This window comes from Littorina saxatilis, linkage group LG6, assembly GCF_037325665.1.
Source record: "Littorina saxatilis isolate snail1 linkage group LG6, US_GU_Lsax_2.0, whole genome shotgun sequence".
Classification (NCBI taxonomy): Eukaryota; Metazoa; Mollusca; class Gastropoda; order Littorinimorpha; family Littorinidae; genus Littorina; species Littorina saxatilis.
In genome coordinates, this window is record NC_090250.1 from 51,862,843 (window position 1) to 51,888,395 (window position 25,553).

At 44.6% G+C, this 25,553-nt stretch overlaps 1 protein-coding gene across 1 annotated transcript in view; it reads right to left on the minus strand.

The window, feature by feature from the left end:
- LOC138968046 (uncharacterized) overlaps window positions 1-25,553 on the minus strand; it is an 82,381-nt gene that overhangs the window by 44,930 nt on the left and 11,898 nt on the right. The window contains exons 4-5 of the mRNA XM_070340609.1: window positions 8,014-8,133; window positions 5,508-5,662 (exon numbers count right to left, since the gene is read on the minus strand). Coding sequence (XP_070196710.1) covers window positions 5,508-5,662; window positions 8,014-8,133 — 275 coding nt within the window. The remainder of the gene's footprint in view (window positions 1-5,507; window positions 5,663-8,013; window positions 8,134-25,553) is intronic.

Here is a 25,553-nt window from a genome sequence, read left to right on the forward strand (position 1 = left end):
CCGGTTCACGTTTACAGGGCTGGTTCGAACTGGTATTCTTCGTGCATTTCCGTAGCGATTGTTAAAGACAGACTTCACTCAGACGCCAGCATGTGGTCTGCTTCCATCTTTTATTCAGCTAAAGTTCTCCTCTCCTTTCATGCCAATCAAGGATAGGCCATTTACCGATAACGGTCAAAGGGAGCTAATCTACAACTGCCACATCTCTCTTTTAATAATGGAATTGAATTAGTTAAACAAATAAAGAATAATAAAAATTAAACATAATACTTGCTAGAACCTGCAATTTCAAATTAAAATGTTAACCACTGCTTTCCTTCATTAAAATAAGAAAAAAATTTGCACTTTGAACATGAAAAGAAACAAATTCTTTCAAGTTAAACATAACTAAACACTTTTCTTTAGCTTATAATACTAAAATAAAATCAAAATAAAGTTAACGAAAAACAAAGTTTCATTCATCCAGTTCAATTTTCACTTCCTGAAATTGTTTGGTGTGAATGAAAATGTTTGTATGTCTGTATGTGTAAGTAATGTCAATACTTGAAAATACAATGTTTTGTTTGTGCAAGGAAGAACAGTCCAATTTCCTTGAAAATTGTTTCAAACGCGAGCGTTTTTAGTTCACGTTGTTGTTTCTTCATGCCAATTACATGTAATCCTCTTTATACCGTGCTGGTAGCCTGACTTCACGACCTGAACGAGTGACTGTCACAGATTGTTCTTGAGATTTGACAGGCTGATTTGACTGGTCTTCTTGGATAGGAACTGGGTCAGTATTTTTGACACTTTCATGCTGGGAATGCTGGGTATCAGGTTGCACACTTGTCTCAGGGGCGCGCTTTGGCTTTGGCACGCTGAACAACAGTCTGATCTGGTACGCAGGGAGTGAGGTGAGCGTCAGTTACTGGAAGTGTTGTTCTCAGTCTGCGGTTCATCAGGAGCTGTGCCGGTGAAAAACTGTCTGGAAATGGCGTGTTTCTGTACTGAAGCAGTGCTATGTAGGGGTCTTGTCCACTGGCCTGCGCTTTCTTGAGCATGTCCTTCATTGTCTGAACACTTCTCTCGGCCAACCCGTTTGCTTGCGGGTATCTTGGGCTAGACGTTGTATGCTGGAAACCCCATGTTTCTGCAAATTTGGCAAATGCAGAACAACTAAACTGAGGTCCATTGTCACTGATTAACTGCTTCGGAATCCCATACCGTGCAAAATGAGATTTCAGTTGTGTGATGATGTCTGGTCCTGTTGTGCCTTGTAGAAGTCCAACCTCAAAATACTTGCTGTAGTAGTCAACAAGTATCAAACATTGTTTTCCGTTGAAATCAAGGATATCAGTTCCCAGTTTCTCCCAAAGCAAGGACGGTTCTTCATGGGGTATCAGTGGTTCTTTCTGTTGAGCATTTTGAAACTCGCCACAAACTGAACAATTAGCTACAGTCTGCTTTATCTGACTTGACATGCCTGGCCAGAAAATCACTTCTTTGGCTGCGGCCAAACTTTTGTCTCTCCCAAGATGACCTTCATGTACTCGCATCAGCATTTCTTTTCGAAGTGCATTTGGGACGATCATTTGTTCTCCTTTGAAGAGTAGTCCATCTGCCTCAGACAGCTCATCCTGGAATCCCAGATATGCCCGAATGTCTTCTGGTATCTCTTTCTTGTGCGGAAATCCCTCCCTGATCAATTTGCGTAAATTCTGCATGGACTGGTCATTGGCTGTTGCTTCTTTGAAAATCTTCAGTTTTTCATCAGAGACTGGCAAACTGCTCACAATGAGGTGGACTTGGGCCTCCCAATCATCACTTGCTGGTGCTTTGATTGGGAGTGGTGCTCGCGACAAAGTATCAGAGACATACATTTCTCTACCCGCTTTGTAAAGAAGAGTAATGTTGTACTTCATTGTCCTCAAAAGCATTCTTTGAAGTCGTGGTGGAGCTGCTGAGAGAGGCTTTTGAATGATGGATTCCAGTGGTTTGTGGTCAGACTCTACAGTCACAGCACGCCCATAGACGTAGTAGTGAAAGTGCTCGACTCCAAAAACAACAGCCAACAGTTCCTTCTCGATTTGAGCGTACCGCTTTTCACAGTCAGTCAATGAACGAGAAGCAAATGCGATGGGCTTGTCGTCATGAAGAAGGACAGCACCAAGGCCTTCTTGTGATGCGTCCACTGACAGTGTGACAGGTTTGCTGGGATCGTAGAAAACCAGTATGGGAGCAGCAGTCACGAGATTCTTGAGCTGCTCAAATGCGTCTTGGTGCTGCTTGAGCCAATCCCATTCATGGTCTTGTTTCATAAGATCACGAAGCGGAGCAGAAACAGAGGAGAGGTTGGGAACAAACTTGCCAAGGTAGTTAACCATACCAAGAAATCGTTCTAGGTCTTTGCGACATGACGGCGTTGGCATTTTCTGTATGGCTGCAATCTTTGAGTCGTCAGGTTTGAGTCCTTTTCCAGTGATGGTGTGACCAACAAAATTCACCTCATTCACTCTGAGTGTGCATTTTGACAGTTTCAGTTTCACACCAACTTGTCTGGCTCTTTCCAGCACCGTCTTCAACCGTGAGTCATGCTCCTCCGTCGTCTTGCCAGCAATCAGCATCTCATCCATGTATGTTTCAACACCAGGAATGTTCTCAAAAGCTTGATGAAAACGTTTGGCGAAAACCTCTGCTGAGGAATTCAGCCCGAAAGGTAGTCTCAGAAACCTGAACCTGCCGAAAGGCGTGTTGAAAGTGGTGAGGTCAGCACTCTGTTTGTCAAGTTTGATTTGCCAAAATGCTGAGCTTGCGTCTACTACACTGAACACACTGTTTTCACTCAACCTGCTCGCTATTTCTTCGATGGTAGGGAGCTGATAATGTTCCCTACGTATAGCCTTGTTGAGGTCTCTTGGATCAAGACACAATCTCAGGCCACCCCCTTTTTTCAACAATGACTAAAGAGTTCACCCAGTCTGTAGGGTAATCGACTTTCTCAATCACTCCTTCTTTCAGCATGCGCTGTAGTTCTTTCTGGAGATCATCGCGGAGAGCTGCTGGCACTTTTCTTGAAGCATGGACAACGGGACGAACTGAGTGATCAGTTGAGATGGTGTACTCATCCTCCATCGCTGCCCTACACGCCACCAGGCGTGAAAGGCAGTAAGTAAGTAAGTACTCATCCTCCATGCAGCCAAGACCCTTGAAAACATCGGCATACATGGAGAGCAAGGTGTCATCTTCTATCATGTCCACTCTCTGCACAAGACCAAGAGATACACAGGCTGACAACCCCAGGACTGCTTTGGAGTGCGTGTCCACAACTTGAAATTCAAGGGAAAGTTTCTTGGTGTTTAGGCCAACAACAAACAAGAAGAGCAAACGCTCGATCGAGTCACTTTCGCAGTTCTGAATATTATATGAGGCATCAGATGGACAGGAAGAAATTGCTATTCACAACACAATGAGTCACGTTCACATAAAATTTGAGCCCGGTCACTTTTATAGTTTCCGAGAAAAGCCCAACGTTAAGTTGTGTGTTGCCGAACAGAAAAGGCTAGTTATCTCCCTTGTTTTTCTGATAACGTTCGTAAAAGGCTACAGATGTAAATACTTTGATGTAAAGAATAATCCTACAAAGTTTCAATCACATCCGATGAACTTTGTCAAAGATATAAAATGTCTAATTTTTCCTTTGACGCTGACCTGTGACCTTGAAAAAGGTCAAAGGTCAACGAAACCATCGTTAAAGTGTAGAGGTCATTGGAGGTCACGACTAAACAAAATATGAGCCCGATCGCTTTGATAGTTTCCGAGAAAAGTCCAACGTTAAGGTGGTGTCTACGGACGGACAGACTAACACTGACCGATTACATAGAGTCACTTTTTCTCAAGTGACTCAAAAATAGTCTGTTTACGGTAACCCGACCGACCCTATTTTTTTCGCGCGACCCTAGACTTTTTTTTGGCATTTGGGAAAAAAAAAATCTTTTGTTTTTTTTGCAAAATAACGTAAAAATATGTTTTTTGGGGGAAAAAAAAATCCCGACCTACCGACCCTATTTTTTTGGCCTATGTTACCGTAAACAGACCTCTTTTTTTGGCCTTACCACACATGTGAGTCTGCATTTACCCTTGACAGGCAAACTTTCCCCGCTGTAAGGCCTAAAAAAAAATAGGTGTGGTTACGGTAACCCGACCTACCCTATTTTTAGGGGCCGATCCTATAACTTTTTATTAAATTTGTAAAAAAAAAAAAAAAAAAAAAAAAAAAAACGAGTGCAAAAATCGCCATGAAAGCGAAAGCGCCCGTGTCGCACACTTATTTCCCTGTCAAGTAGGTTTAATTTGTACACATTAGAAAAAAAAGTAAAAAAAACAAAAAAAGTGATTGCCTACCCTCCTACCCTATTGTTTTTGGCTATGTTACCGTAACCACACCTATCTTTTTTTTTTGGCCTAAGTCGACAGTTTAGCAGAGGAGTACTGAAGAGGGCCATGCTGCAGTCTGCGGTACAAACTCATGGGAAGAACGTTGACCTGTGCCCCAGTGTCAAGTGTAAATGTGATGCGATGCTTTCCAATGGTGATAGTAGACTTCCACTCTTTCACCGCATTCTCATCGCAGGATTGTTCCACTGTGCCAACAATAGAAAAGTTCTGACTGTCGTCCTCTTCAACGGCTTGCACTGCGGCTGATTGGCACACTTGACCATAGGCTGGACATTTCCGTCGCTGATGAATTTTGCCACAGTACCTACAGTTGACAGGTGTTGCTTCAGATCTGCTTGCTGCTGCTTCACTTGGTTTCTCTTTGTTTCTGTGTTTAACGGCATTCACAGGAGTGCTTTGCTCTTAGTTCATTAGCTTCAGTTGAGCTTCTGTTGCTTCTGCTGCTCGACATATGTCCTCTGCTTTCTTCAGTGTGAGATCAGCTTCTCTCAAAAGTCTCCCACGAACCTGATCACTCAAAATACCACCCACTAATCTGTCTTTGATCAATGAGTCTTTGAGTTGCCCACATTCACATGACTTCGCCTTGAGCTTTAAATCAGTCAAGAATACATCAAATGTTTCACCAGCTTTTTGATTTCGTGTGAAAAACACATGCCTCTCAATTGTGACATATTTCTTTAGACCGCACATTGTGTAAGCGATTTTTTTTCTTTCGCTTCTCTCTCTTTATCTGGACGAATACCTGCCTGGTGTGTGTGTGTGTGTGTGTGTGTGTGTGTGTGTCTGTGTGTGTGTGTGTGTGTGTTTGTGTGTGTGTGTATATGTGTGTGTATGTTTGTGTGTATGTGTGTGTGTGTATGTGTGTGTGTATGTATGTGTGTGTGTATGTGTGTGTGTGTGTGTTTGTGTGTGTGTGTGTGTTGTGTTAGGGTTGGCGGATCGTATAGGTGTGTGTGGTGCATGAGTTTGAATGTACGACTGGCAGTCTGTGTGGCTGTCTGCATGACTGTCTGTATATTTCACCCTGTGACTATTCCCTGAAACTATCTCTTTCTAGGCTGTCATCTTACTTGCGTTTACGGGGGATAGCAGCACAAGGTAGATGTCTTGTGAGTTCCTCCCTCTGCACCATCCTAAAGGGGTGATAACGCGCGTCATCCTTCTCTGGAAAACACGAGGGGTCGAACGTGTGCGTGTGGTGCCTCTCCTTCTTGTAGTACGCCACCTGCACGTTACGAGGTAGGGTCAACACGGAATGAGCAAATGAGATTTTCCTGGAGACTACTTGACACACCTCTTCCAGATTACAGCATCCCTTTCAACATAGACCATTTATCCTGGACCGCCAACTAGCTCTCTCTCCGCTCTATCTCTCTATTACGAGGTAGCGCCTCTCGTGGCCTTTCAGAAATCAGGGGGGGCGTCATATCCGGTGTCGATTGTAAACATGGACGCTATTATCGAAGTTGAAAAGGTAAGTTCTGAAAATGCTAAAATAAACTCAGTAAAAGTGCATATGGAACATGTTTTTCGATGAGTTTTGTTAAGTTTAGTTAGGAGTTTTGGAAAATCCAGTTCATTGTCACCTCCCATTGTCACAAATAACTGGAGCGTGCTTTCTTTGCACTGTCTTCGAATCGCTGGCCTTTCAAACCGGACGTGACGCGCCCCTGAAAGTCGAGAGAGAGCTGGGGTCGTAACCTCGAAGGGTCACGTGACGAGTTGGCGGTCCAGGATGGTCTATGCTTTCAAGTACTCTCCTACTTCGATGCAACGTCGCAGGCGCCTGGGCCATTTGGAAAAAGGCGTTCTGCTCTGATTTCATAGCTTTTGACAGCTCCAGGATTGGATAAAACTGGCAACCAGTCTGTTCGTCAAGTGAGACCCCCCCCCCCCCCCAAAGTAAGTTATGGCCCTTATTGTGTAGGGGCTCGCGTTGTCGTGGAGGAGAATGACGTTCTGGGTGCTGATCTCCTGGGTGACGTTGGGCAATACGCTAACTGCATTGTATGTGTCATTGTATGTGTCAGTGACAGTGTTGTCAGCAGGCTGAATATTGGCCGCAACGGGATTTTGGTGGCTGAACAGTTCAATAATCAACTTTTTCTGCTTTGAAATCCTTGCTAGCAAATGTGGTGCCTCAAATTGGCCAAGCCATGCCTTGTTTGTGTTTTTGGAGAAAGATCTAGCTTTGGAAGGTAGCCCATGTCGCATCTCTAGTGACTACATCCCTCACACGATTTGGGTCCACTTGGCTCGACACGGTTGTGTAGATCACGTGCAAAATGTACCCGTTGCCTCTGTTCCGCTATCAGCTTATGCGGCATCCACTTTCTTGTTAGCTTTTTAAGCTGGAGATCATTATGTAGAATTCTCTTAACTGTTCCATATGAACGTAAAAGTCATCACTTAATTGTCCTGAGCGCATGTTTGGGTCTTCCTTAAATAAGTTTGGAAACAGCAGCCACATTACTCTCGCAATGACCACTTACCTTTCTTACCATAACCTAGCTTCTCTTCACTCAGTCGTGTTGGCTTGTCAGAGTTGTTCCCCTTCTCCCTAATTGAATTCCCGTTTCGGTTGTCGGATTTGTTGAATATAAAGAAGCTTTGATCCCAGCAACTTTCTCGTAATGTGGAGCAGTTTTCATCACATCATCACCTAGCTGCAATGCTTGTTGACAGACTCCAGTTTGAAGCAAAACAAAATGTAACGTATTTTGAAACCTGTAAATTGATGACGTAACAGTTTCATGATGTCATCTTTGAAAGGTCTGAACTTTCAAATGATAGTTACCTCGTATAAATGTTATATCACCTTTCATAGTTTAAGTTATAACATCGTAAAATGACGTATTCGTTTACCCGAGTTTACCATAATATGCTACTTTGACAATGAACAGGTGGTTGTATACCGCAACACGGTGGCCTAGTGGTAAGGCGTCCGCCCAGTGAGCGGGAGGTCGTGGGTTCGAACCCCGGCCGGGTCATACCTAAGACTTTAAAATTGGCAATCTAGTGGCTGCTCCGCCTGGCGTCTGGCATTATGGGGTTAGTGCTAGGACTGGTTGGTCCGGTGTCAGAATAATGTGACTGGGTGAGACATGAAGCCTGTGCTGCGACCTCTGTCTTGTGTGTGGCGCACGTTATATGTCAAAGCAGCACCGCCCTGATATGGCCCTTCGTGGTGGACTGGGCGTTAAGCAAACAAACAAACAAGGTGGTTGTATACCCACACGGAGGTTCTGAACGACTGATTTTTTATTCGGTGAGCGAAGTGCTCGTACAAGCACCGGGATATATATTTGTCACACGGTGTCAGAGAGAGAGAAGTAAGGGGGCGAAGAACATGATAGAGTGAGATATCAGAGAGTGAGATAACAGAGAGTGAGATAACAGAGAGTGAGATAACAGAGAGTGAGATAACACAGAGAGAGAGATAGAGAGAGAGAGAGAGAGAGAGAGAGAGAGAGAGAGAGAGAGAGAGAGAGAGAGAGAGAGAGAGAGAGAGAGAGAGAGAATAGCCGTGGTAACGACAAAACCACAGATAGTGTGGGTGAGAGCTTTTCAAACCACCTTCATCTGAATCAAGCGTTTGTTTATGCTAGCAATCCTTTCGTAGGTCTCTCGGAGGGGAACCGGGAGGTTACTCATTATACTTAGTTGCTCCCTCTCGTCCATCGACACTGTCGATACCTGAAACATTACAGTACGGCTGTTGCAGAGAGAGATGGGTGGATAATTTATTGCATTAATCATTGTATTGATTTTTACCATTTGTAGATTAGACATGGAATCGATGCAAATAATCGGAATATTAAGGGAATTATCAAAAAGTGCATAAAACATACTAAAGCGTTGTAATAAAGCAAAAATATAGACTGAAAAGCACTCACAACACCCCGCATACACACACACACACGTCCCAGTGCAAACACACACACACACACACACACACACACACACACACACACACACACACACACACACACGCACATGTACGCACAAATGTAATGCAAAATGTACACATCTGAAACAATCACTAAAGGCAATGAAACAAGTACAGGAAATAACGTTTCCTCAAAAACAAAAGAACGTCCGCACACACATACACACACACACACACGTACGCACGCACGCACGCACGCATACACACACACCCACACATACACACACACGCACTCGCACACACACACACACATGTCCACGCGGGCCATACATGTATAAACTTACATACCTGCTTGTGGGCATTAACAAGAAAACAATGCACGACATATAACTAGTAAGCTTACGAACGTTCATCAAGTGCAATGAAACAATTGGACAAGATAACTTTTCATCCAGAGCAAAATGATACGCACCTAGACAGACAGACAGACATACAGACATGTTGTGTTTGAGAATCTGTTACCATCTAAGGGAAGCAACTGCTACAGATGTGTTAAGTAGCTAACGAGAGTTAGTTCCCTTGTCACATACACGGATCATCTTCATGGCTGACAATTAACACAGCTTGCCCCCTCAAACCATCGTTTGTCGGCTTTATCGTATACATGCATGGTGAATGTGTATCCACCTTCATCACAGACATCATATTGGCGACGAGGATGGGATTATTCCACATACATATCGGCTCTACCTTGTGCAAGAACTTTGTAATCTCACTTTTCTGACTTCGGCCACGTGCTTCTCAACTTCCAACATGGCTGAACAGTTATCTGCACTACCTACTTATCCTTCGTTTGACTGTTCGTCTGATGGCGTGTCTATCAGATGGAGCAAGTGGATCGCAAGACTAGAGAACCTGTTCGTTGCATTCAACATTGCCAACGACAAGAGGAAGAAAGCGTTGCTGCTTACGTACGCTGGGAACGATCTGAATGACATTGTGGACTCTTTTCCAGCTGCTGATCTGGCCCCTCGGGAGGGCGAGACTCACTCCCAGAAACTTGTTGACCGTATCAATGAACATTTTAACCCACAGATCAACAGAGAGTATCATGTTTTCACCTTCAGACAGCTCACGCAAACATTTGACAGTGTTGACATTTTTTATCAACAGCTGAAACGACATGCCTCTCTCTGTAACTTTGCAAACATTGAGTCTGAAATTAAATCGCAGCTGATAACCGGTTGCAAAGTGAACAAGGTGCGAGAGAAGGGCCTGAGCAACCCAGGAATAACACTGTCTGACCTCCTGCAGCGGGTATGCCCGCACATTGGAGTTGCTTCTTACTCAAGAAAAATGCATGAAGACGGTGCAGTTAACCGACTCCATCGTTCAGCTACATCAAGCCAGCATCAGCCTGATCGACGTCATCACCAGCCCCGTCGTAGTCAAGCCTCACACCGTCATAACCAGCCAACCGAGCAATGCAAGAACTGTGGTGGTACATGGCCGCATGAGAAGGGACAGCATTCGTGCTCTGCTTTCAACAAACAGTGCCGCTCCTGTGGAAAATTCAACCACTTCTCATCCGTCTGCCGTTCCAGTCCACGCAACACGGCAAGATCAGGGACAGGCGAAAGGGGCAGTGCATCCTCTTCCTCCTCCTCCCAACAGCCTCGCTCTATCAAGCACAAGCCCAAACCTGTTCACCACGTTGAGCAACATGGTGAATGTGACAACAACGACGCTTCGTTCATCGACGACAGCAATGACGCAGACACTGAGTACGTCTTCACTGCAAACGGCAACTCGGATCAACTGCCACGCTTCAAGGTCTACCTCAACGGACAACAGACAACCTTCCTTGCTGATTCCGGAGCTACAGTCAATCTGCTATCACGGACAGATTATGAAAGTCTTACACCCAAGCCACCGCTCAGCCCGTCAAACGTGCGAATCTCTGCGTACGGCAATCAACACTCCATCCGTGCGTTTGGACAGTTTTGCGCTGAACTACACACTGACACAGCATCCTGCTCAGCCACGATATGTGTTGTTCCAGGCAATGAGAAACCCATCCTGAGCTGGTCAACCTCGCAAACACTCAAGCTGCTGACCACCGTCCACTGCATCGAGCACAAAACTCAGCAAGAGAACCAGCTTGGTAAACTCAATGATCGACAGATCAAACTCCACATCGACGAGACGGTACAGCCTGTCGCTCAGCACTACCGTCGTGTTCCCTTTCATGTCCGCAAGCATGTGGAAGAACAAATCCGAAAGGATGAAGAACTTGGTGTCATCGAGAAGGCAACTGGTCCAACACCATGGGTATCTCCTATAGTTGTGGTGCCTAAACCCAAGTCTCCAGGCAAGGTACGCGTGTGCGTCGACATGCGTTCTGCAAACAAGGCCATCAGGAGAGAACATCATGCTACCCCAACACTTGATGAACTGAAAACCATGCTCGCAGGTGCTAAAGTTTTCAGCAAGCTTGACCTGAACCAAGGCTACAACCAGCTGGAACTAGCTGAGGAGTCACGCTACATCACGACGTTCTCCACACATCTTGGTCTCTACAGATACCGACGCCTCTTCTTTGGTGTGAACTCCGCAAGCGAGATCTTCCAAGAAACCATCAGGCAAGTACTGTCTGGCCTCAAGGGTGTCGTAAACATCAGTGACGACATTCTCTGCTACGGTACGTCACAGCAAGACCATGACAACAACCTACGCGCTCTCATGCAGCGTCTCCGTGAGAAAGACCTCACTCTCAACACTGACAAGTGCGAGTACAATAAGAAGTCGTTTGAGTTCCTTGGTCACATCTTCGGGGAAGACGGCATCACCCCAAGCCAAGACAAGCTCAAGACCATTCTTGAACTGCCAACACCAACCAACGCATCTGAAGTAAGAAGTCTTCTCGGCATGATGAACTTCTGTGGTGCACACTTCATTCCTAACTATGCAACACTCACCCATGAACTCCGTCTGCTGACAAAGAAGACAACACCATGGTCGTGGAATGAAAAGCATGACGCAGCCCTCGGAACGCTGAAAGCAGAACTCAGCAAAGCAACGACTCTTGCTTACTTCAATCCAGGAAAACCGACAGAGATCTACACCGACGGCAGTCCTGTTGGCATCTCTGCAGTCCTGACCCAAGATAAGCGCATCATCCAGTTTGCAAGCCGAGCGCTCACTCCAACAGAACAAAGATACTCACAGACAGAACGTGAAGCACTCGCCATCACATGGGCCTGTGAATATTTCCACATCTACCTGTTTGGTGCTACATTCACTGTCTACACTGACCACAAGCCTTTGGTCAGCATGTTCAACAACCCTCGTGCTCAACTCTCTGCTCGTGTTGAACGCTGGGTACTGAGAACACAGCCCACCGAAATGACTGTTCAGTACCGACCTGGTTTCGACAACCCCGCCGACTATCTGAGTCGACATCCAGTCCAACAGCATCCCAGCAGCAGAGAAGAGAAGATCGCAGAAGAGTATCTTCACTACGTTGTCGACACGTCCACTCCAAAAGCCATGACGTTAGACACCGTCATCTCAGAAACAGCGAAAGATGTCACCCTTATGGCAGTGATCAACGCAATCCTTACCAGTGACTGGGAAGCCAAAGACGACGTTGACACAAAAACTTTCAGAACCCTCTACTTGTGTCGTTCAGAACTCTCACTCAGTCACAACGCATCAGTTCTACTCAAGGGTACACGCATCGTTCTCCCAGAGTCTCTTCATCTTCAAGCTGTGAAAGTCGCTCACACTGGACATCAAGGCATCGTCAAGACAGTCGCCCTGCTTCGAGAAAAGGTTTGTTTCCGAGGAATGCAAGAGACTGTTGAAAAAGCGGTGAAAAACTGCTTAAACTGTCAAATCTCCACTCCCACACCAGCCAGAGAACCGCTGAGGATGTCTCCACTGCCCACAGCACCTTGGTCTGAACTGAGTGCTGATTTCGCAGACGCACCAAACGGAAACATTCTCCTTGTCATCACAGATGAATATTCCAGATTCACCGTTGTTGACATTTTGCAATCAACATCCAGCCGGAGTGTGATTCCACGTCTCGACAAGATCTTCGCAGAATACGGCATACCAGATGTTCTGAAGACAGACAATGGCCCACCATTCAACAGCCACGAGTTCGCGACATACGCAACACACACCGGGTTCAAGCACAGGAAGATCACCCCCCTGTGGCCCCGTGCAAATGGAGAAACGGAACGCTTTATGCGTACCATCAAGAAGACTGTCAAAGCCGCCCAAGCACAACAGCTGAACTGGAAACAGGAAATGTACAAGTTTCTTCTTGACTACAGAACAACTCCACACTGCACAACTGGTGTCGCCCCTGCTACTGCCCTCTTTGGTCGCAACATCAAGAACAGACTACCACAACTCCCGCCGCAGCAGCCAGCGGACGCGAAGATGAGACAACAGGATGCCCGCGCCAAAGGCAAGATGAAGCTCTACGCAGACAACAAGAACTATGTCAAACCAAGCAACCTTCAGATTGGTGATTCTGTTCTCATCAAGGACACTTCCATTAAGAAGTCTACTCCTCCATTCAACCCAACACCCCTCACTGTTGTGTCAAAGAACGGTTCTATGATCTCTGCGCGCCGAGGAAACAAGATAATCACGCGAAACAGCAGTTTCTTCAAACGCTCCCCCAGACATCCAACTCCTTCAGAAACAAATGACGCTGAAGCTGACACCGAAGCTGAAACTGAAGCTGTTACTCTTCCTCACACAGATGAACCAAACTCGCAACATGCATTCAACAAGCAAAACCAAAACGCACAAAACACACATACTAACGTCGCACCAACTCCACGTCGTTCGCACAGGGAAAAACATTTACCTACCAAACTGCAAGATTTTGTTCTAACTTGAACGTTGAACTGACTGATGTTTTGTAAAATCATTTCATTTCTGGTGCCTGTGCAGACATTTTATTTTCAAGATTTTCCATGTCAAGTGCCTATTGTGTCGTTTTATTTCACATTGCTGTTTAGCATCATTTCTCAGTATATTTGGGTAACACGTAAATTCAGTTTTGTTTTGTTTTTCTTTAATGAGAAGGGAAGATAAGTACACTAATCTCTACTTTGATTATAATTTATTATTTGTTAGTACTTTCAAAATTCATAAGGCTGAAGCATTACTTCATAAGATTTGGAGTGAGAACACTTTTCTTGTTGAATGTAAAGTTAAACATTTCTAGTCAGCATTACATTTCTACTTCTAGGCATCATTCTTCAATCTTCAGGAGAAGATATCATTTCTTATCATTTTGCTTGTCCAGTTATCCATTTTGTAATTTTGGATTTTACTTCTTAAAATTCAAGAAGGGGAGAGATGTAGTGTTTGAGAATCTGTTACCATCTAAGGGAAGCAACTGCTACAGATGTGTTAAGTAACTAACGATAGTTAGTTCCCTTGTCACACACACGGATCATCTTCATGGCTGACACACAACATAAAAGCCTATTGCACTGAACAGTTATCCATTACCTCTTGGATGACGGTGAGAACATTTTTTAAGGACAAAGTGTTGACAAAATGTCATGGTGTGAATATAGTAATGAGTGATGGTTCGCAATGCAAAATAATGTATTTCTGACATAGTGTTCACCACAGTTTGAATTTCACGTAAGTGTGAGTGCATGTCACAATGGAAAGCCGAGGTCCAATATTTCCAGTCGAGCTTTCACCAGTTGCTTATTCGTCACCATGGAGGATAATGAAAAAGGACAATTGTTTACTCGACGTTTGTTTGAACATTATGAAAAGGACGGCAGAAAGTTGCTCCCGAAAGCTGTGTACTTCAGAACAATCAAAGAAGTAAAAGCTGCCTTCCAGAAAACGACAATGTCACGTCATGAGTATCATCTCTTGGGAAAGTAAGTGATGTGTTGTGTTTGTCAAAAACAGATTTGAGTGTTGTTATTCAGCTCTACGTCTATCGTGAAACAATACTGAAACCGGGTTATCTCCAATGCTGTCTCTGATAGAGTAATTGACCTATAATTATAATGTCACAGGGACTGGGAGGTAACAAAAAAAGGCTTAGTACACTGACTGTATCGTTCTTGCTGGAACAAAACCAGCTAATAAGAAAATTACGTTGTGTTATCTCACATACCGGGGCTGTTGAAAGCTACGATATCAAATTATTATTTATGATCGCTTGAGAAACACTGTGTAAACGGTGTTTTTTTCTCATAAGGAAGATTTGTTTTTATTATTCGACGTAAGTTGTTCACGATCTTTAATAGTTTGAATGTAGCGCTCGGGTACATTGACATCCGACATTATATCCGACTTGCTGCCGAGAGTTATGGTACATTGTTTATAACCTTGATAAATATGTCCTGTTATTGCCATTAAATACATGTCATTTACTTTAATTTTCAGATTCGAGGTATTAAGATGCGGTGACATCGAAAGGCTTGTTCAGAAAAGGACTGACACAGCTGAGGAATCCATTCTCTACTATACTACCCTTGATGAAACATACGATATCGTCAACAGTTGTACAAGAAATACGACAACATACCACGCCACGCGATAGAACTTTACAAATCTTTGTGCGCAGAGTGTCAGAAGAAGAAGAAACGAGCGAGAGTCAAAGGTGTTGTTGTTCGACCGATTCTACCAAACGATATTCTATCCCGGGCTCAGATCGATCTTATTGACATGCAGTCGCTGGCTGACCGAGGTCATACATGGATTGTGTGTACCAAGATCATGTCAGCAAACTCTGCATTCTGAGACCAGTGAGTACCAACAGAGCTTCGGAAGTTGCGAGTCACATCCTAGACATTTTTCTGGCGTTCGGTGCTCCATCTATTCTTCAGAGCGACAACGGAGCTGAATTCACAGCCAGTATAATCAGGGCCGGACTAGGCGAAGAGGAGGGGGGGGGGTTGCCAGTGGTGGCCCAGGGGGATGTCCCCCCTGGCGGCAGGGGCGGATCAGTTCATTTTATGGGTGTTTTTTTTCAAAAGTATATTGTGAAGATATGGGTGTGAAGGCGCGAAGCACCGAGCCGACGGCGCAAAGCGCCTAGCTTGCTAGGGGGGTCCGGGGGCATGCCCCCCCGGAAAATTTTGAAAAAAATGGTGCAATCTGGTGCATTCTGAGGATGATCATTACCAGTTTCAGGCAGCAGATTTTGTCACTGATTAATACCCCAAAAATTGAAACTCAATGTAAAATAAAGAAATGCATGCCTCATTCAATATTTTTATTTTTTGGCTGGGGGGGGGTCCGGAAACCCTAGAACCCCCCCTCGTTGTGGGGGTCAGGGGGCGAAGCCCCCTGAAGCTGATGGGTAGGTCATATTCTGAGATAGGAAAATGGTCGCTCCTTGCATGAAACGGCATAAAATAAGCAATAATAAAAAAAAATTAAATAAGTAAGGTACATGTTTAGGCTAGGGGGGGGGGGGGGGGGGTTGCGCAACCCCCATAACCCCCCCGGTAGTCCGGCCCTGATAATTACCGAGGTCGCACAATTATGGCCCGATCTAAAAATAATGCATGGAAAACCGAGACAGCCCCAGAGTCAAGGCTCTGTTGAAAGAGCAAATTCAGACATAAAGGATAATTATGCTGGTAGCATGGATGAGCGAGAACAAGACTACGAACCGTACTGCTGGCATAAAATTTGTCCAGTTTATAAAGAACACGAGTCACCACGCCGGTATAGGCAGATCGCCATTTAAAGCAATGTTTGGCACGGAAGCCAAGATCGGTATGAGATCAACAACGTTGCCCGATGGGATCATAGACTTGATAGAAACGGAGGAAGAATTACAGAATTAGGCATTACGTGTAATGCCTAGTGGTCACAGGCATTACACGTAATGCCTGGTTTCACGTAATGCCTGTAACAGGTTTCAGGCATTACGTGTAATGCCTGACAATGATTTTCAGGCATTACACGTAATGCCTGGTATTTTTAGGCATTACGTGTAATGCCTAGTGGTCACAGGCATTACGCGTAATGCCTGGTTTCACTTAATGCCTGTAACATATCCACCTTCATCACAGACATCATAAGACAGACAGACCAGACAAATAGACAGACAATGAACAAATCAACAAAAGTTTGAAAAATTACACATGACTGAAATAATCATTAAAGGCAATGAAACAATTGAAGTAACTTATATTTCCTCGAGAGCAAAAGCACGTCCGCACACAAACACACACACACACACACGCACGCACGCACGCACGCACGCACACAGTTCTCGAGGTGAGCTTAATGAGAAAGGTGTAGTAACCTGCCAAGGAGTTCACAAATTCTGCACTTCAAGTCAATCTCTTGTTAAGGGGAATGCATCAATACAATCAGAGCATGACTTATGTTTGTACAGAGAACGAAAAATTCACGGGAGCGGTTCGTTTTCTGCAAGTCCTGTTTGTCGCATTCGTGAGGCCAAGAACATACATGTACATGTACTTTGCAAAGGATACAAGCTGATCCTCCACCGAGCAAGTTGCAGAGAGAGACAGACACAGCGACTAGACAGAGAGAGACAGAGACAGACATACAGGCAGAGAGACAGATAGACAGACGGACTCAGAGAGAGAGAGAGAGCAGACATGAGACCAGCAAATGTTCCAAAAGTAGAAAAGTAAGCCGGGGTCCAGGGGCCCGGTGGGGTCCAGGGGCAACGGAAAATGAATGTTAAAATTATAAAGGCCATTTTGGGGCCTCTCCTGATAGCAAAAAAATAGATCATGCCTTTTTAAAAAGCTATAAAAACCACAAGAATAATATGTTTTAGCATTTTAAACAAAAGTGTGATTTATAACAATTCAGGGCCGGACTAGGCGAAGAGGAGGGGGGGGGGTTGCCAGTGGTGGTCCAGGGGGATGTTCCCCCTAGCGGGGTCAAGGGGCAGAGCCCCTTGTGGGGGTCAGGGAGCGAAGCCCCCTGAAGCTCATGGGTAGGTCATATTCTGAGATAGGAAAATGGTCGCTCCTTGCATGAAACGGCAAAAATAAACAATAATAAAAATTTTTATAAATAAGTGAGGTACATGTTTAGGCTAGGGGGGGGGTTGCGCAAACCCCATAACCCCCCCCCCCCCCCCGGTAGTCCGGCCCTGCAATTACACACACACAAAACTTACTTGAAAACTTTCAGAAAAACACTCTTCGTAGCCAACAGCACAAGGAACCACTCAAGTCTTACAAGCATTTACGTCATCAAGCATTTACGTCATCAAGCATTTACGTCATCACTTGCCATTGTCTTCATTCATCGTTTGTTTTCCTTGAGAAAGTATTTTTTAATACGAAAATTTGGACTTTCATTTTGCTGTGTTGGAGTTGTAGTGGGGCTCGTATGTTGCAGACGCACTAATCAATCATTCACATCTTGCAACAAACATCATACTTTGTGATATTGTTCCTTATAATTATATACAGAGCCACTTCAGAAATCGGTTTTTTTGTTTTTGATAGGGAATAAAAGGCTGCATTTACAGCAGACGAAGTTCGTACCAAAAGCGTTCAGCAGTAAATATTCCCAACTCAGCAAATGTAAAATTAAATGATTTACCATGCACCAGAGTTTGTCTGCTGATAACACATGCATGACATAAATACTCTTGTGGGTATTTTTGTGTTCTGGTATTTAATTTGATCGTTTTTAGAATTTTATATATCCGCAGCATGAAAATTCAAGATGGCGGCCTCCGCAACATTGCGTGTTTTGATTTGAGCGAAAACAACGTTTCTGACGGTAAGTTTTCAAGAATACGCATCCATTCACCAATGTCACATCATTTTACTGGGGTCTGTTATTCATCGGGTGAAGCGCTGAAATGCAGAGACTTTGTTTAATCTTGCAATAGCTCATTAGCTGGATTGTGATGCTGATAGATCTAGATCTATCTGTTGATTACAAGTAAGGAAATCATGATCGCCACGCTGGTGATATTAAACAGATTAAACGAACTTTGAATAAAAGGCGAGGAGAAAGAGGTTGTTCATGGTATGATAATTAGTCCTGCCTACGTTAAGGACTTCCATAAGTCTCTAAACGGCTGAGGTGGGGAGGGGTAGAGTCAAAAACTGAGTGAGGGTAGGCCAGATAGTAGGATGACCAGCTGGAGATAAAAACACTCCACTCCCCATGTCTTTACAGTGTTGTGATCAAACTGTCAAAGACGGTAGGTAACCGACAAAAGCATACAGTGTATGCTAATCAAATGAGATAAGTGGTTTTGAAAAATGAAGAGGTACCGCTCTTTGAGTTTTACAATTTTGGTTTGTTGCTTGTTTCTCATCCTTTTGCTTATTTTAAGTTGACCGTGCATTGGTGTGAATTTTATGTGTACAGGATATACAAGAGTTACACCACATGCCGGTTCCTGGGAACAAGCGTTCTGCAATTATTACGGTACCACAGAAGGGAGCTGATTTCACTAGTACTACTGTATCAAGGTTTGTTACCTAATACATCCTGTCTAGCTTAACAGTAAGATTTTTTTATTTGTATTAATTGGAACATGTTTGCACATAATTAATTTGTAAGCGACCTCTGTGAATTTGATGGGTTTAACATACCCTCACTATGGTCAACATTCTGTTAGCGACTGTTTGAAGCGAATAAATGTAGCGGTCAGAAAACTCCAGAATCAGTTGGGTCACTGGAAACTGTGTTTTTTTTTTTTTTAAACCTGAAACAGTAAGAATTATACGAATTCATGAAATAACATTTTCTTTCATTTTGGTCTGTTGTGTGAAGGCTTGCTAACCCGGCTTTGACCGACTCTCTGAGATAGTAAACATTATTCAAATACATTCAAATAAAAATGTCACTTTTCATCTTTTGTGTGAAGGGCACCCCAGGCTGATTTCCTGCACCATGGGTGTAGAGGAGGCCAGACAGTCTGCTTCTCATTCCAGCCGTGTTGCGTTTTTTTCTGCTCGTGAAGTGTATTGCCACATTGCCAAAGCCATTGGCCAAGAGAAGTCACCTTGTCTGCCCATTTTGCATAGCCTTACAGGCTGTGACACTATGTCGTTCTTCAATGGTATTGGGAAAACAGAAGGCTTGGGAAATATGGCAAGCATTTGAAGACGTCACTCAAACTTTCTTCAGGTTGTCTGCTCCTCTTTGTAAGCTGAGTACCACTGACAGGGCAGCACAAGAGCTTTTTGGTGTACATTTGTAGGACAAAACCAGCAACGTACTGGGTGTAAACAGTGCTAGACGGTACCTCTTCAGTAAAAAGAGCTGCCAAATTGGCCATAATCCCCTTACAAGTGAGGTGCTGCTGCGGGACATGAGATTGAGAAGAGCCATCTACCTATTAGACTACCCAACTCTGTGGGCTGGCAGTTCAAGGCTGGAAAGTGGGAGTCATTCTGGACGAGCTTTCAAGAGGTATCCAGCGTGTGCCGAGAACTCATGAGGTGTGCCTGCAAGAAGAGCTGTACAACAAAACGCTGCAAATGCTGCAAAGAAGGACTGCAGAGCACAGCTCTCTGCAAATGTGTTTGCATGCCTGTGAAAACTGTCAGCATCTAAACTGTGCAAAAATATTATTGCACCCATTTTCATACCCCAACTCAAACATTTATTCCTGTGTCATTTTATTCAAACTGTCTATGCCATTAAAGGCTCGCATCTTCGCTATCTGGCACTTTCTTTTTTTTTACATCATCATTTACGCTGTCAAAATAAGGATACCCTTGACGTGACAAAGAGATGTGACAAAAACTTCGGGTACCTTTTAAAACGCCGACGACAATTCCTGTGGCACAACTGGGTCACTGTTGTATACGAAGAGAAAGTCAACTTGATTATCCATCCAGAACAGGTTTTATTTTGCCATCTTGCATTTTTCTAGTGTTGTGCCATTGTACCTACTGATGTATGTGTCGATCTCACGGATGAGATGTTTATGTGTCAAATTTGAGGGATACCCAAGTCAACTAAAATCCATGTATTTTAGCAATGATCAAGTGGGTTGGGTTGAAACTTTCATGAATGTGTGTCTACACACGAGGCGTAGTTCAACCGTTTGAGTACACTTTCAAATCTTCACGAAATAATATTTTAACAAGAAGGGCAAAGCCCATACGACTCATATGCTTGACCTTGACCTTTACATGACCTTGCCCTTCAGGGTCAAGGTCAAATAACTAAACCTAGCAATGACATCATACACTAAGAACTGCTTTACACATTTTTCCTACCAAAATACATGTGACCATGACCCAAGGTCAAGGTCATCCAAGGTCATGCAACACAAAGCTGTTAATTCAAGACATAGGAAGTACAATGGTGCTTATTGGCTCTTTCTACCATGAGATATGGTCACTTTTAGTGGTTCACTACCTTATTTTGGTCACATTTCATAAGGGTCAAAGTGACCTTGACCTGGATCATATGTGACCAAATGTGTCTCATGATGAAAGCATAACATGTGCCCCACATAATTTTTAAGTTTGAAACAGTTATCTTCCATAGTTCAGGGTCAAGGTCACTTCAAAATATGTATACAATCCAACTTTGAAGAGCTCCTGTGACCTTGACCTTGAAGCAAGGTAAACCAAACTGGTATCAAAAGATGGGGCTTACTTTGCCCTATATATCATATATAGGTGAGGTATTGAATCTCAAAAACTTCAGAGAAAATGGGAAAAATGTGAAAAATAGCTGTTTTTTAGACAACATTTATGGCCCCTGCGACCTTGATCTTGAAGCAAGGTCAAGATGCTATGTATGTTTTTTGGGGCCTTGTCATCATACACCATCTTGCCAAATTTGGTACTGATAGACTGACTAGTGTCCAAGAAATATCCAACGTTAAAGTTTTCCGGACGGACGGACGACTCGGGTGAGTACATAGACTCACTTTTGCTTCGCATGTGAGTCAAAAACTGACACAGGTTTGTTGACTTACATCCCACATAGTTTTGACTTCGCATGTATATATGACAGACTAGAATGAATACCCGCTTCGCCGGGTAGCCGGCTTCGCCGGGAAGAAGTACTTAGAGCCGTACGCCGGCTTCGCCGGGTCCGAACAATGGACCCGCCAAGCTTAGGTCCCTCCCAGATTCGTGGAATGGGAACAGCACGAAAATGATTCAGTGGCCATAATGCCATTCCTGACCATATCGAGTCCCATCCTTGTCGACGAATGTAACCGTGTTAATCACCTTTGGAGGCGAACTCCACTCAAACAGGACTGAGCAAGTTATGGCTTCTCAAAGGAAGGCCAGTACATAAAATTACACAAAAGCCGCCAGACCACATCACAAACAGAACTGAACAATGCACAGGTGTTGCTCATATAGAGAGAGACACACACACACACACACACACAAAAACACAGAGAAGCCGTATGTATAGAGAGATAGATGACAGTGTATTTTTCGCGTGGCTGTAAATTGATTCGACCTTTGCACTTTTACAGTGAGGATAATTTACGGGTCCAATTTACGTTCTGTACACTGCGTTGACCTTCTAAAAATAGTAACAGTAACAGAACGCCGGGAATATCCGAAGACGCTCAACGCAGTGGACAGCGCAGTGACATTCTAAAAATAGTAGTAAGCTGAGGTGGAACCAAAATAGCTGAGGTGGAACCAAAATCGGTTCCGCGCTGCGCGCTGAGAGCACGTGTTGAAATATCGACCAGGTTGTGTCGTGTCCCGGGTCTACCTGAATATGCCCACCAAATTTGAAGCAGATCCATCGAGAACTTTGGCCGTGCATGGCGAATACACAAATACACAAACACACAAATACACAGACAGATACACAAACACACAGACAAACAGACACAAGTCGTATATATATATATAGATGGTTGTTTCAAGTACTGCCAAAGTTTCTTTTGAGTTATAGACACTTGCCGGAATGTGCTAGTTGTCTAAACACATGAGAACAAACAACGTTTTCAAAATACAGCGAATATGAATTTTAGTCGACATTTGAGTTGATACATTACATTTTTATCAGTTTTATTTTGGGGGTACCCTTATTTGGGCGGCGGTCAAATAACCCATGTAAAGGCCACCTTTTATCTTAAAAGTGTTCCAGTTAGCCAAGTTGAGTGCCCTCAATAGCATACATTGAATACAACAGCACAGGAATGAATGTTTTCGTTTTGGTATGAAAATTGGTGCAATATATTTATTTTTGCACAGTTTAGGTAATCCACAAATTCTTCAACCCTGCCACCCACACCGTCCAGTCATTCTCTGCACCAACAATACATGTATTGTTTTGTTTAAAAATGTTTTTGTGTTAGTTTCTATTGCAAGAGAATGTCTTGTAGCATCAAAAATGCATAAATACCCTTTTCATTGGCGGCCATTTTGAAAATTGTTAAAAAAAACTACTGATTTCTTAATTTTTTCACGGTGGCTCTGTATCAGGTTTTGTTAAGCAAAAGCAAATGTCCATTTACGCCAAATTTGCTGTTAATCACATGAAATGAATTATGCCTAACATACCCAACCGTTTACACTGGCGGCCATTTTGAAAAATTGTTTAAAAACTACCTATTTTTTAATTTTTCGCGGTGGCTCTGTATCAGGTTTTGTTAAGCACATAAAACTCTTCATATTTGCAAAATTTGGTGTTTGTTGCATGATTTGAATGATTTTGCAACATACAAGCGTGTTTTGTTCCTTCTTATTCAGTTATTGCAATGCAAACAATACAAACGCTAGGCATCCGCATACTGACACTGTGCTTTATCATAAAAACATTTATTTTTCGGGCTGTTGAAATATGGTATAGGCCAGTAATGGTACTAGGCTACCGAGTCAGTGAGAGTCAAGAAGAAGAAGAAGACTGAAGAAGAAGAAGAAGAAGAAGAAGAAGAAGAAGAAGAAGAGTGGGTATGGCTTCATTATGACGGAGGACCGGCGCCCAAATATTAATAAAGAAAGCTTACCTCGGTTGCAGAAACAACCTATGTGCTTCTTGCTTTCAATGTGACGAACCAAGACCCCCGCGGGTTAGGGGGAGTCCCATATTGATTTTAGTCAAGCAGTATGTAAGAAATGTTAAGTCCTTTGTACTGGAAACTTGCATTCTCCCAGTAAGGTAATATATTGTACTACGTTGCAAGCCCCTGGGGCAAATTTCAATCAATCAATCAATATGAAGCTTATATAGCGCGTATTCCGTGGGTACAGTTCTAAGCGCTTGTCGAAGAGTTGTCAACACAGGACTAACAAAGAAACTAACATCTTCAGACGGACACGAACCCTATCACACACTAGCAAACCCTGATAAACATACAACAATTAACTGTTTAACAACAATGTACACATCAATAGCTAGGTCCAAACAAAATAATATTAAGCACAAAGAAAACACCTCTCACAGAGCACAGCACAAGAATGTCTTTTGGGGCACAACACATCACGTCGAGCATGAAAGTCGCAGCCAGCTACGGGAAGAACTGAGTCTTCAACCTACTCTTGAACGCGTCAAGAGAGGGGCTCTGGCGAAGCTCAAGCGGCAGGGAGTTCCAGACGGAGGGGCCCGCGGAGGGAAATGCACGCTGACCAGCAGATGCGAGTTTCGAGCGAGGGATGTGGAGGCGGAGAGGGTCAGCAGCAGAACGAAGGGAACGGTCGGAGGGCTGGGTGTACAGGTCCAGGGAGGATTGAAGGTACTCGGGAGCAGAGTCGTTGAGACACTTGTAGACCAGAGTGGACAGTTTGTAGGAGATTTGGGTGTTGACAGGGAGCCAGTGCAAGGAGCGAAGTAGGGGGGTGATGTGGTCTCGCTTCGTCTTCCTCAACGTCAGCCTGGCAGCGGCGTTCTGGACTCGTTGTAGGCCATGAATGGATGAGGCGGGGAGGCCAGCCAGAAGGGAGTTGCAGTAGTCCAGACGACTGAAGATGAGGGAGACAACCAGCTTGACACAGGCGTCGTGGGTGAGGTAGCGACGGATGGAGGCGATGCGTCGTAGGTGGAAAAAGCAGGTCTTGATGATGAAGGAGATGTGTGTCTGCATGGAGAGAGTGGAGTCGAGAAAGACGCCAAGGCTCTTGACAGCAGGGGAGAATGGAACAGTCGCGTCATCCAGCTGGAGGTCGGTCACAGTGAGGGAAGCAATCTTCTGTCGTGTTCCAACGAGAATGGCCTCCGTCTTCTCACTGTTCAGCTTCAACTTGTTCTCAGTCATCCAGTTCTTGATGTCAGTGAAACAACTGGAGATGGATCCAAGGAGATCGTCAACGTCCTCCGGCTTGGCGCTGTTCTGGAGCTGCGTGTCATCGGCAAAGGAGTTGTAGTTCAGGCCGTGGCGTTCGATGACCAGGGAGAGGGGTTGGGTGTACAGGGTGAAAAGGACAGGGCCGAGGACAGATCCTTGTGGGACGCCGAAGCGGACAGGGACAGGCTGAGAAGAGAACGAATCAGTGGTGACAGTCTGAGAGCGATTCTGGAGGTAGTTCCTGAACCAAGAGAGGGCGGTGTCGTGAATGCCGAACGTGGAACTGAGGCGATCGACGAGTAGCTGGTGGTCGATCGTGTCGAAGGCCGCGGAAAGGTCCAGCAGCACAAGGGCAGAGACGAGACCGCTATCTGTTGCGTTCAGGGGGTCCGTGGTGATTCGCAGGAGCGCCGTCTCGGTGCTGTGGTGAGGGCAGTACGCTGACTGGTACACTGGCATCAGCGAGTTCCGAGACAGGTGGGCGCTCAACTGCTCCAGGATGATACGTTCCAGAAGCTTGGAGAGGAAGGGCAGGTTGGACACAGGACGGTAGTTCTTCAACTCGTTGACGTCAAGGCCGGGCTTCTTGATGAGTGGGCGGACAACGGCAGACTTGAAGCAGTCGGGAACGACGCCTGTGGCCAAGGATTATGTTGATGATATCTGTGATAGACGGCAGGAGCTTGTCCAGACACTTGGTGAAGAGGAAGCCTGGCAGGGGGTCTAGCTCGCAGGTCTTGATGGCCGTCTTGGTGATGAGTCGCTTGACGTGGTTTTGAGTGACAGGCTGAAAGCACGTGAGGGGGGAGCCGGAGAAGGAAGGGGAGGGTGGGGATGGGACGAAGGGCTGCTGATCGAGTGTTTTCCGAAGCTTGTCAATCTTGTCCTTGAAGAACTCCGGGATATCCTGTGGTGGGTGAGCAGTGGGTAAGGGGGCAGCGGGGGAGGAGCCCAGGAGAGAGGACATGATGGAGAACAGCT